Here is a 12,488-nt window from a genome sequence, read left to right as displayed (position 1 = left end):
CTGAGGGCTGGGACGCTGGGACGAGATATTGAACTGTGTGCTACTGTCGGTATAAGTCTCAATGAACCTGGGACAGCACCATCTGCTCACAGAGACCACCTGAGAGACTTGACTGCTTTCACTGCAGCCCCTCTGGCCCTCTGGCGTTCTGGACCAACTCTGTTCTCACTTGTGGCCAAGAGTAACTCATGTACAATAACTCATCTTTCTCACTGTCTCAGCTGAAAAACAACAACAACAACAGCAGGTTGGGTGTAACACCAGTACTGTAACACCACTACACCAGCGCTGGAGTAACAGAGACAGGAGGGGTCTAAGTTTGCCAGCCGGGCAGTCTAGCCAATCAGTGAGCTCAAGGGTCAGTGAGAGATCCTGTCTCAGAAGACGGAGTGCAATAGAGGGGACGCCTGACATCAACCTCCGTGTGCACGTGAATAGCCACACACACCCACGCCTGCACCCACAAATGCCCAAACACGCACACCTCATCCCCACATCAATCAAACAAACAAAAAGATGTTATGTTTTGCCTACCTCCAACTCCTTTTCTTTCTCCTTTTCTCTGAACTTGACCTCTAAATCTTGTAAATACTGGCAGTGTTCCGACTGCAGGTCTTCCTGTAATTTCTTGACCGCGGCCTGGTGCTGGGTCTCCAGGTTCTTCAGGGAGACTAGAGAGCAGCACAGAGGAAAGCTAGCTTATGACGAGACGGGGCTCGCTTCTCCAGCAGCACTTCTGAACGGCATTTCATATCAGAGCCACAATTCCCATGCAGAGCACTGTGCCCACCACATTCCATCCTGGGCACCCGGGGGTGTCTGGACAGGGGTATATACCAACGGCAAAAACGGAGAGGCAAAGCTGAGCAGGCTCCACCTGAACATCACCGCAGGAGCCAAATTGTTCCTCCCGTGGAGGGAGGAGAGATGAACACAGGCACAGACAAGAAATACCGTCTCAACTCACAAGAATCACCATGCCACATAACATCTGCAGTAGCAAGAGTGAGCGGCCGCATACTACTGCTTCAGTAATAATTTAGTAATTGAATATGTAAGAGGGATCTATGAAACAGAGGCTGGGCAGTTGGCTAACAGCCACAGCACCTCCCGGGCACTCATGACCGCGGATGTCCTCAGCAGCGTGCACTGGAAAGCAAAGGTGGGAAAGGCAAGTCCACCTGCAATGCTGTTCACTCTGGCCTCATGGCAGACCCCCAGCCCCCCAGACATGCTCACTTTAATCAGGGACTCACCTTCAGCCTCGTGCTTGGCTTGAAAAATCTTCTCCAACTCAGCCCTCTGTTCCGCTAATTCTTTCTGAAACTGGTTTTGCAAGGCCTCCATTTCCGACTGGTGTTTTGCGGACAATTCTTTGCGGAGATTTTCCAAACACAACTCTCTTTCAGATTCCCAGTCTTGCTTCAGAGTCTAATTTAAAAGAAACCGTAGATTGTGGTACAACCAACCTCTGCATGTTAGGTATCTCACAGACTCAAAGGGTCTCGAAACCATCTTCGTACACGGGGTCAATGGCAACCTGGCCAGCACCTAGGGGCATCCGCCACATTCACACTGCTGGCTACGTTCACCTCTCCCCACCGGACTAAGTCCATGAAGACAGGAAGGGTCCAGAACACTATGTAAAAGGGCAGCTGAGAAGCCTCACATTTCAGGAATCAGCACAAACAGCAAAACAAGTCTGCTAAGGCACAGATAAGAGAACTGACTTTCTACCAGCACATTCCAATTCCCTGGGACTGATGCTGTCTGCATCAAGGCGGGGCAGATCAGTGGAATGAGAAGAAAGTAGGATAGTGCACACACCGACTCTATTTCCAGTCCACTACGCACCTCTATCATCTGGACGTTCTTCTCCATTTCTGAACGCAATTTCTCCTTCAGTTCAGCTGCAAGACAAACGGAACAACTGCTCAGACCAGAGTCTCAACCTTTTTCATGATCTCATCACCCAGGAGACATGGGGCTCTAGTATCCACTATCCACTTGTGGGAGTTGCCATTGCACACTGGACAAGACTACAGACGATAGTTAGTTTAAGTAAAAAACGTATTCACATGAAAATGAAGAATATTGAAATTCCCAGGCACTCAGGCTCCCTTAAGAGTACAGCTGAAGGTCAGCGGCAGGGGTCCCATCACCGACACCCCCAAAGCCATGCAAACCTCCAGACAAGAGAAAGGCAGGTGCTTTAGTTCATGTGCCCACTGTGTCAGGGTCAAGGTAAAGGACTGGATATTAAGACATGAGAAACTGTCCTATGGTCCCACAGCTGCCAACTCAAGCAGACAGGTTCCAGCTGTGTCTCAGGAGCTGCTGAGCCTTCCAGGGAGAGCCCGCTGTAAAGGGCAGGGAAGGACAAGACTGAAGAAACTGAGCAGTGGCAGGAAGCATGGGGCAGGACAAGGTGGCAGCAGACAAGTCTAAAGGCGACTGAAGGGCTGGGATCCATCCTTCAAGAGCTATACACCCCAGAATGCCACTAAGTCCTTTCCTTTCCTTTCCTAGGAACGGCAGGCTTGACCAGGGGGCCACAAAGAAGAGGGGTCTCGGCAACTAGAATGAAAAGCATAAAAGACTAAAAAGATCTTATACTGATAATCCAATCAACTATCTAACTAAAGGGAAAAGTCCACTGTGGGCTGGCCAATGGGCAGCAGGCAGCAGACTAAGAATGCATTTGACCAGCATGAGGACCTGTAGCATTACCATACCTAAGATGAACAGCCAGGCCAAACCCAAGCAGTGCCCAGCTAGCAACATAGACCCAGTCAGGTTTCCTTGTGCTTGAAGGGGGCTTGGGTCCGAATACTATAAAGGACTGGCCAACACAGAGGAACCTGGACGGCTCACCTCCCTCCCGAGAGAAAAAACAGGAGCATGAAAAGTAAGACTTATTTGGAAAATTAGCCCACTGCTTCAAGTGTGTGTGTGTGTGTGTGTGTGTGTGTGTGTGTGTGTGTGTGTGTGTGTGTGTTGGGAGGGATCTGAAATTATGATCAAAAAAAAAAAATGAAGACAGTGGGGACACGGGGTCACACCCTCCATCTGCTCAGTACCTGTTTCTTGCATCACCGCTTCCTTCTCACGGGCATGCTGCTCTCGCATCAGCTCCAGCTCACACTGCTGCCTGCTCTGCAGCAGCGCCAGCTCCTGTGCCCGCCGGCCATTGAGCATCTCCCGCAGCTCTGTCAATGCGGTCTCCTTCTCCTTCTGCAGGTTGGCTTGTGTCAGCTCTAGCTGTGCCGTATGCATGTTGTTCAGGCTCAGGCGCAGAGCTTCGAGCTCAAGGCTGTGGGCTGTCTGCAGGCAGAGAAGAACCAGGCCTGATGAGATCCAGGTCAGAAACCGGGCTGGTAAGGGCAACACCCAGCAGAAATTGGAAAAAAAGAAGAGAAAGACAAAGAAGAAAAGGGACGTGTACACAAGAAGGATACCATCCCGTCTCCATGCTGGCGTGTGTCTCCATGCTAAAACGCTATGACTGACAGCGCGTACCAGACATTTATCTCACACGTCACAGGTGTGCCAGACTCCCAGCCCCAGGTGTCCACATGTGACCCTCCATTTGCTTGGGGAATGAACTCAAAGGGACAGTGTGGAAATAGCCAAAGAAGAGAAAGCACACCACAGCCCCTACCTGTCTACTTTGGAATGAGTCTCTCCCACCTGCAATGATCCCCGGAAACTAGGACCCACTGTACCCTGGTAAGAATGGCAGAACACAGGCTATGACCCTGTGAAGGCTGAGAGACATAGGCGGGCCAAGCAGATCACCTGGGGTGGCTGTGGCTGCAGCTGTGGCTGCAGCTGTGGCTGCTGCTGCTGTTGCTGCTGCTGTGCCTGCAGACCAGTCTCATCCAGTTCACAGTCTTGTCGTTCCTACAGAAGCAAAGGAAAGAATTCACATGAGAAAAGAGTGTCTAAAAAAGGATTAATACACTAGAGAACTGAAAAACCATGTCCTGGGTGGGGGGAGGGTGAGGTATGTAAATAGTCACAGCAGCATTACACACGGCAGACACAGTATGGGATGAATGAACACATCAGCAAAATAGCACACAGGTGTCTTTGGTATCCTCAGGAATGGGCACATAGTATAGTATATCCTACAAAAGGCAAATCATTCCCAGGTGTCTCTCTAGGTTACTTGTGACACCTAACAGTATCAATGCTAGGTAAACAGAAAAAAATGTTTGCATACCCAACACAAATGCAATTTCCCCCAAATATTTCAGTCTGCATTTGGCTGGCTCTGTGGATGTGGAATGCTGACTCCAGTACAATGAAATATTACAGAGCTAAAAAGGAAAAACTGTAACACACACTACAGTACAGGCAAACTGAAACACGTCGCGACTGAAAGACAGGATCTGGAGTTCAAGGCCACCCTGGGCTACGTGGTTTGGACCAGGATAGGATATATAGCAGGACTCAATCTTCAGATTAAAAAGAGTGAAGGATAGTGGCACACGTGTAATTTTAGCACTGGAGCTGAGGCAGGAGAGTTGCAAACTCTCTAAAGCTAGCCTTGATAACAGCAAAACCCTGACTCTATCAAAATAAAAGAGGACCTAGGAGGGCCAGCACCACGGTGCAGTGGGTAAGAGTGTGTATCCCTGGAACCTATGAAAAAGCTAGATGCGGCAGCAACTCGCATCTGTAGTCCCAACAGAGCTGTGCAAGACAGGAGGCAGAGAAGCTGCTGGGAGCTCACGGACGTAGTAGAGCAGCAGAAACGAGAGCAACATCGTCCCATGAAGGTGGAAAGACAGAACTCACCCCTGAAAGGTTCTCCTCTGGCCTTCACACTCTGAGCCATGGCACATACTTGTAGCCCTTAACCCTCAGAACTCACCAAAAGATGTTTTGTTTTGTTTTTTTGAGACAGGATTTCTCACAGAGATTCGCTTGCCTCTGCCTCCAGAGTGCTGGGATTAAAGGTGTATGCCACCACCACCACCCCACCAAAGACAATTTTTTAAATTAATTAATTATTTTATTTTATTTTTGGTTTCTGGTTTTTGAAGACAAGCTTTCTCTGTAGCTTTGGAGTCTGTCCTAGAACTTCCTCTGTAGACCAGGCTGGCCTCAAACTCACAGAGATTCGTCTGCCTTTGCCTCCCGAGTGAAATTTTTTTTTTAAATGGTACTGAGGAAAAGAATTTCTGAGGAAAAGAATTACCTCAGAAAGGAATTAAAAAAAGAAGAAACAAGCTAACTGGAAAGCAACTAGAAATTTAACAATCTGAATGAGAAGTCTAGTAAAGAAGAGAGATCCAGGCTGGGGTAGGAGCTAGAATCCTGGGACCTCTACAAGAACATCAAGTACTCCAAACCACTGAGCCATTTCTCCAGGCCTGATTTAAACATTTTAAAAACCAGAAAATGTTAGCTGTACATTATAAGCTTCTCCTCAAAGAACCTGAGCGGGGACATACAAAACAGTACCGCAGATAGTAAGCAGGGGCTAGTCAACACAGCTTCTCGTTTCTCTACCACTGAGAGAGGCCAGGGGAAAATTACAGTGAATGGCAGCTAATAGCCAACGCAGGCCCACAGAGCACACCATGCAGAGACAGTAACGGGCACAAGCAGAAACCCCTGGAGAGCTCCAGCTTGCCAAAGCACAAGGGTGCACGAAAGTAAGGTCTTAGAGCTTTCAAAATAAAACAAAATTGCAAATCTGTAGGTAGATCCCACATCTGATATGCTGGCCACAACCAAAACGTATTGTTGCTGCCTGTGTAATTTGTCCTTTAAATTCTTTTCTGGTTAAGAGAAATTGGAGTTTACCAGCCTGAGTGGCACACTGGCTTACCATGTGCACAGGAGCTTCGAGGAGAGTTCCACTGAGGAGCAGTCTGGATGCCTGGGAGGGGAGGAGTCATGGCGTGGGCTCCCTACAAATCACACACCTAAGTGGCCAGAGGGCAGCTCCTTCCGCCACACACCATTTCTGCTACATGTCCTCCCTTTCCCCTAACCCTACCTTCAGGAAGGTAGTAAAGTAGAGAGGGGGCACGTGTTGCATCCAAAAATGGGCAAAGGAATGTCACATACAGGGAACTCACAGAACCACACCACACACACGCAAACTGCTGTCAACCGTAAAGGTCCCTCAGCACCAAACTGACATCTGTCTTTGAACAACTGTCCAAACTCTTCAAAATCATATTAGAGACGAGGCACTGGCTGTTAAAGTCATTGCCGCGTAAAGCCATTGCCACACAAGCCAAGCAACTTACGTTCAATTCTCAAAACTCACATGAAGTTGCAAGGAGAGGCCCCTACTCTACAAAGTCTTCCTTGGGCACACTGCGGCATGAGTGCCCAGACACACGCAATAATAAATAAAACAAACTTTAAAGACAAGTCATTTATTTACGCAAAACCTGTTTGCTCCCCTATTATGAACTAAAATGTCTCTTTCCCCATTTTTGAAAGGCAGAGAACAGAAGGCCACTTTTAGTAAATTACTACAACAATAACTAAAGATAGGCAACACGTTAACACAATGATGAGTAAACCTACCTGGGCTGCAAACGCCCCTCGGGTCCCCTCCAGGGTGCTGCTGCATGACTTGCTTTCAAAACCAGCCCCTTCCTGGGGGAGCTCGCTGTTTTGAGTGGCTACCGAACCCTCCTCCTGGACAGGCGCATTGACAGCCGAACCCTTCCTCTTCGCCGTCTTTTTCTTCGAATTCGGACCGTCACCTTTTGCTTTTCTCTGTCGGAAGCTAGCAAGCTGCGAAAAAATTTAGAGAAGTAGTAGAAACAGAGGTAAACGAGAAAAAAGTAACAAAACCACAGAGTCAACACGCTTGTGGGGAGCATGAGGTTTGAGCTAGCTCAGGCCACTCAGCCACGCGAGGCCAAGAGACCACTTTTCCACCAAACACTGCCTTCATTGACATCTATGACCTTGGCATTAAGCTCAAAAATTATGCCAAGTCTACTAATGACTATTAATTATGCCTAGATGCAGACAAAAGAAAACATGGCTGGTTAGAAGAATAGCTATTCTAATACTTGGCAGTTTTGAAAAATTAAAAATGTATCTATTTAACACACTGAGAGCTTAATTAAGGCACATGTAAGCCTTAAAACTATTATATAAAGCTAGATCCTTCCCTTCTTGCCCCCATTCTTCCCTAATCGAAGTAATGCATCGCCCAGCCAAAACTTCCTTGCCATAGATTCTGAGACAAGGTACAGAAATAGCAAAAACTTAATCAAGCCAGGTCACCCCAGCATCTTCCTTTATGGAATCAGATGTTCTATTTTTCATGACACGGCTCAGCAAAGCACTAGGGACCATCGCGGAATGCTGCCTGCCAGTCAGAGGCACAGCCGGGCTTCTCTCCGTCCCTCCAATGTGAGGCTGTCAGCTGCATTCCCGCACCATCTCCCGCTCACACCCCATTCAAAAAGCAAGTGCTGGAGCACACGAGCCTTTCACAGGGGACCGCCTAGTCCCACAAGTCACAGTCACGGCCACGCAGGCAAAAGTGCCACTGTCAATGAAAACCAAAACACAGTTTCATTGGCAGAGAAAATAAACAAGGCCATTTATCTGTGTGAGCAGAAATGGGAAGAATGGGCACAGCCTGCAGCACCAACTCTGTTCTAGTCTATTACCTTCCTCCATCAGACGCAACCATCTGGTGCAAAGCTCTCCTCTGCAGCACAGACCTGGTCTCTGGCTATGGTCATTCAACGGTGGCCTCTTGGTTAGTCTCATCGGCCTTCATCTCCCTTCTCCCTTAGGTACATCTACTGGTGTTCACAAACCACCCAAGTGCAGACACTAGTGCCCCGAGTTGAAGGGCTAAACTCTGGACTCGCTCATTTCTCAGTGTCTGACTTATAAAAGGGGGAGGTGGCCTTTGCATCCCTCTTCGTACCCACTGCCTATCAGAGGGAAAAAGACCACCATGTCTTCTGACCGTCAACTGTTATCTGACACTACTGTGCTGTTATTTCCACTGTGTACATACTGTATGTTAGCGCGATCACGTGGTGGGGCGAGGGGAGGGGAGGAGAGGGTGTTTGATCCAAATGAAAGACTGCTCCTACTGGGTAAGGGGGCCAACCACAAAATCAACACAACCATTTCAAGGTGGTTATACCCAGTCCTAGGATGACGGAGTGGGGAACCGTACTGTGGTGCCATAGCCATGGCTGGTGGCCAGGGATCCTCTTCCAAAATGTTTGCACCTTCTCTTCCTCTAGGTCCCCATTACTTTCCACACAACTATCTTAACAGTCACGAACGTTCCCGGGGTGGAGAATCAAACAAAATCGAAATCGGGAGCCGAGAGAGATGAAAAGAACATCATCAGAAGTATCGTAGCTGCAGGTCCCGGCCAGAGAGCGAACAACCAAACACAGCCAGGGCACCACTCGGGAGCAGAAGCTCTCGGTTCCCGGGAAAACCAAGTCTGAAGGCAATTTCTTTAAAAAGCTTTGGACAGTTCGACCCTGGGCACCGGAAGCACAACAACGAGGAATGCTAGGTGACCAGAACCCGCCCACGGCGCTCGACCCGCCTACGAGGCATCGCGCGTCTCCGACGCTGATTGGCTGCGGCTGCAACAGGGCGGGACGAGGCCGAGGGCGGTGGATTCAAGATGGCGGCGGCTAGGAAGTGAATTCCGCAGAAGCGGCGGGAAGGGCAAGCACTTGGCGGCTCCCATTGCTCCGCCACCACCGGATTTGGCCAGGCAGCAGTCTGGGCGCCAGAACCTCCTTAGGATTTCTCTCCGCATCAAAGCGGAGAGAAGGACGCTACCTTGGCTCTTCCGGCCTCCACTTTCCTGCGCCGCTCCTCCTGCTCGTCTTCTTCCATCTCCGTCCGGGGCTCTTCGGGACTCGCTCGGAAGCGGCCGGGCAGCCGGGAAACTTCCCTCGCTCTATTTACACTCCCTCCCTTCACCCACTCGCCTCCCCACCCCCATGCACGCAACTGTCAGCACCGCCCCGCTGCACCGCCAATCCGGAGCCGTGTGCGGGCTTGCGCACGCGCGCTCCGGTGACGCTCCCGGGGCGGAGCGCCATCTTTCCGACCCTCCATTGGTGCCTTGACCGCTCCCACCCTCTTCGACAACACCAATAAGCGGGATGCAAGATGCCCGGGGCTTGCGGCTGGTAGTCAACTGTCCGGCGGGAAGGTTCGGGCAAACCGTTTCCCCGCGGCGGCCCTACCCGGCGCCCCCTCCCGACAGGAGGAGGACTCACAAGCGAGCGGCGGTCCAAGCCTCGGGTTCGCTCTCTCCACTCTCCGTGGATCTTGCAAAAGTCGCTTTTATGATCCGCTGTCGCCTTAAGCCCCACAGTTCTTCAGCATTGGTAGGACGCTAGCCTCCCCTTTAGTGAATTACTTGGTCCACTGCAGTCAGCCTGTAGGTTCACTTAGATTTCTCCTACACCCCTGGCCCTGCTTTGACCATTTCTGCCCCTCCTAAATACGGACCCCTGTCTAACACAAAAAACTTGGACTGGTGTCCCCAGTGGGCCCGGAGTTCCCACTGAGAAGGCCGTCCTGCACATGCACACTCTTCTATGCAGAGTCACAGTGTGCTCCGGCTCCCGACTGTGACTCCACCACCTCTACCTGGAAACAGCCTCCCTGGTGTAAGAAAATCAATCAGCTACGGTCCACTTTAAATAAGAGGCGCATTTAGAGCTCATCAAGGAGTCACAGATAATCAGATCAGGAAGGATCAGGCCCCTGTCTTCCCTAGCCAACAGCTGACGCCTGCTTGCCTGAGTTCTTTTTGTCTTTCATGGGCTGTTATGTGACTAAGCCAATGTATTTGAAAACGGAGGGGATCTTGAGTTCCAGAATAAGTGTTAGATAAGGCTTTGCATCCTGCATCAATAGGATGGGGAATCTGGAGATGGGGTAACTCCTGGTAGATTGTATCCCCTAAATGATTCAGCAATGAGGAATTCAGGTGCATGGAAATGCATTTAGGGTTATAAAAACTATTTTATACCAAATCTGCATGCCAGCCATTTTTACCTTCTCACCAAATAAATTGCTTCACTTTGATTACTCAGAACCTCCGGGAGTCTAATGAAGTGTTTCTCACACTGATGAAAATGGTGGCAGGGAGAGGTGTTCCCTCTGGGCTGACCTGTCCTTCCGGATATGTTGGTATCTTAGAGCAATGAGATTCTTTTTTTTCATATGGGATTTCTCTATGTAGCCCTGGCTGTCCTGGAACTCACTCTATAGACCAGGCTGGCCTGGATCCACCTGACTCTGACTCCCCAGTGCTGGTATTAAGGCGTGTGCCATTGCCAAGCAGAGCAGTATTTCTAAACTGTTTGGAGGGCTCACTTTATTAAAAACTGGGGAACTAGAGAGATGGCTCAGCAGTTGGGAGCACCAGCTGCTCTTCCAGAACACTCTCCCAGCACCTAATGGTGGCTCACAACCATCTGTAACTCCAGTTCAGGGGATCTGATGTCCAGCTCTAGCTTCTGAGGGCACTAAGCACACATGTGGTGCACATACATACACATAAACAAAACACGCACACACCTAACTATAAATCAAAAAAATGGAACTAAAATGATTATGTCATGTCTTTGTGTGAAAATAGCAGATACCCTCAGAGGCCAGAAGATGATATTGGATCCCCTAAAGTTGGAGTTACAGGCAGTTTTGAGTTGCCAGATGTGTGCTCTGGGACCTAAATTCTCGTGTGTGTGTGTGTGTGTGTGTGTGTGTGTGTGTGTAGAGCCCAGAGCTGGGTGTTGTCACTCAGGCTTATAGCCCCAGCACTTGAGAGACCCAGGCAGGCGGATCTCTGTTAGTTTGAGGCCACCCTGATCTCCATAGAGAATTCCAGGCTAGCTAACGCTACATAATGAGACCCTGTCTCAAAGAAGAATAAATATAAGAAATAAAAATGTCAGAAGCTGGAAAGCTGGTTTAGTGGTTTAGAGTATGTCTTAGTGGTAAGGTTGCTATAATGAAAGGCCATGACCAAAAGCAAGCTGGTGAGGAACGGGTTTATCTATCTGCTTTACACATCCTGAATCACACACAATCCGTTAACAGAAGCCAGCCAAGGCAGGAACTGAAACAGGTGGATCCTGGGAGCAAGAGCTGACGTGGAGCCAATGGAGGAGTACTGCTTACTGACTTATTCAACCTGCTACAGACCCCAGGTGTATCCCCTCAGCTCAGATGTATCCCCCCCCCCAATGGGTGGGGCCTCTCCATCACTCACTTATTAAGAAAATCCCTGCTGGGTGTAGCCGCGTATATCTTTAATCCCAGCACTTGGAGAGGCAAAGGCAGGTGGGTCTCTGAGTTTGAGGTCAGCCAGGGCTCCACAGAGAGACCCTGCCTACATAGAAACTAAAGACTTTCCTGCTTATAGCCTAATTTTATGGAGACATTTTCTCCTGGGGTTCCCTTCTCTCAGATGACTCTAGTTTGTACCAAGTTGGCATAAAACTAGGAGCCAGCGCTGATTGCATACTGCTCTTGCAAAGGACCAGAGTTTGTTTCCCAGCACCCATGAGGGCATCTCACAACTGCCTATGATGCCAGCTCCAGGGTGATTTAAATGCCTCTGACCTTGACAGCCCTAACTCACCTACAGGCTGACTGCAGTGGACCAAAAATTCACTAAAGGGGAGGCTAGCATCCTACCAATGCTGAGGAACTGTGGGGCTTAAGGCGACAGTATTAAGGTCTGTGGATGCTATCCGTGAGGGTGGCTGTGTGGTGTCCTCATTCTCCACTTGCCGAAAAGCAGGCAAGGCCATTCGGAGCCCTTGGCCTTGAAACTGTTACCTTTATCTACGATGGGAATAAAGGATTTGATGATGGACATTGCCTCCTTCAGCAGAACCTCCAAATTGACAATTTTGAAGATGTGGTTGTGCACTACACTAAGCAGAAATGGGTCAGGTGACACTCGCTCAGAAGGCCCTGAGCAGGGTTGTGATGCTGGAGGACTTTGCACAGAATGGGCCACACTGACACTTGCTCAGAAGGCCCTGAGCAGGGGTGTGATGCTGGAGGACTTTGTGCATGTTCCTTTCTGGGGTGCATCTCAAAACTGAGCAAATAACCAACCCCGCAACTGACAAAGGTCTGATCTCCAAAATATGTAAAGAACTCAAGAAACTAGACTGTAAGGGGCTGGAGAGATGGCTCAGTGGTTAAGAGCACTGACTGCTCTTCCAAAGGTCCTGAGTTCAATTCCCAGCAACCACATGGTGGCTCACAACCATCTGTAATAAGGTCTGGTGCGCCCTCTTCTGGCCTTCAGGCATATACGCAGAAAGATTATAGTATATATAATAAATAAATAAGTTAAGAAAAACAGTCTGGAAAGCTTAATAAAACATTTAAAAAAAAGAAACTAGACTGTAAAAGGCTAATCAACCCAATTATAAAATGGGGCACTGAGCTGAACAGAGATCTCTCAACAGAAGAAG

General features: G+C 49.2%; 1 protein-coding gene across 4 annotated transcripts in view; it reads right to left on the bottom strand.

Annotated features, from left to right (window-relative positions):
- The window catches only part of Pcnt (pericentrin), an 81,737-nt gene extending 72,643 nt beyond the window's left edge, over positions 1 to 9,094 (bottom strand). For 3 of the 4 annotated variants that reach the window (XM_050140211.1, XM_050140229.1, XM_050140220.1), the window contains exons 1-7: positions 8,815 to 9,094; positions 6,556 to 6,768; positions 3,799 to 3,903; positions 3,081 to 3,324; positions 1,855 to 1,910; positions 1,257 to 1,431; positions 535 to 671 (exon numbers count right to left, since the gene is read on the bottom strand). In XM_050140211.1, coding sequence (XP_049996168.1) covers positions 535 to 671; positions 1,257 to 1,431; positions 1,855 to 1,910; positions 3,081 to 3,324; positions 3,799 to 3,903; positions 6,556 to 6,768; positions 8,815 to 8,871 — 987 coding nt within the window. In that variant the 5' untranslated portion in view covers positions 8,872 to 9,094. The remainder of the gene's footprint in view (positions 1 to 534; positions 672 to 1,256; positions 1,432 to 1,854; positions 1,911 to 3,080; positions 3,325 to 3,798; positions 3,904 to 6,555; positions 6,769 to 8,814) is intronic. The other variant, XM_050140238.1, reaches the window with a different exon arrangement.
- Positions 9,095 to 12,488: the final 3,394 nt, after the last annotated feature.

This window comes from Alexandromys fortis, unplaced genomic scaffold (assembly GCF_014885135.2).
Source record: "Alexandromys fortis isolate MF-2015 unplaced genomic scaffold, M_Fortis_MF-2015_v1.1 scaffold_9, whole genome shotgun sequence".
NCBI classification, from domain to species: domain Eukaryota; kingdom Metazoa; phylum Chordata; class Mammalia; order Rodentia; family Cricetidae; genus Alexandromys; species Alexandromys fortis.
The sequence above is the reverse complement of the archived record's forward strand: the minus strand, read 5'-3'. Positions and strand labels throughout refer to the sequence as shown.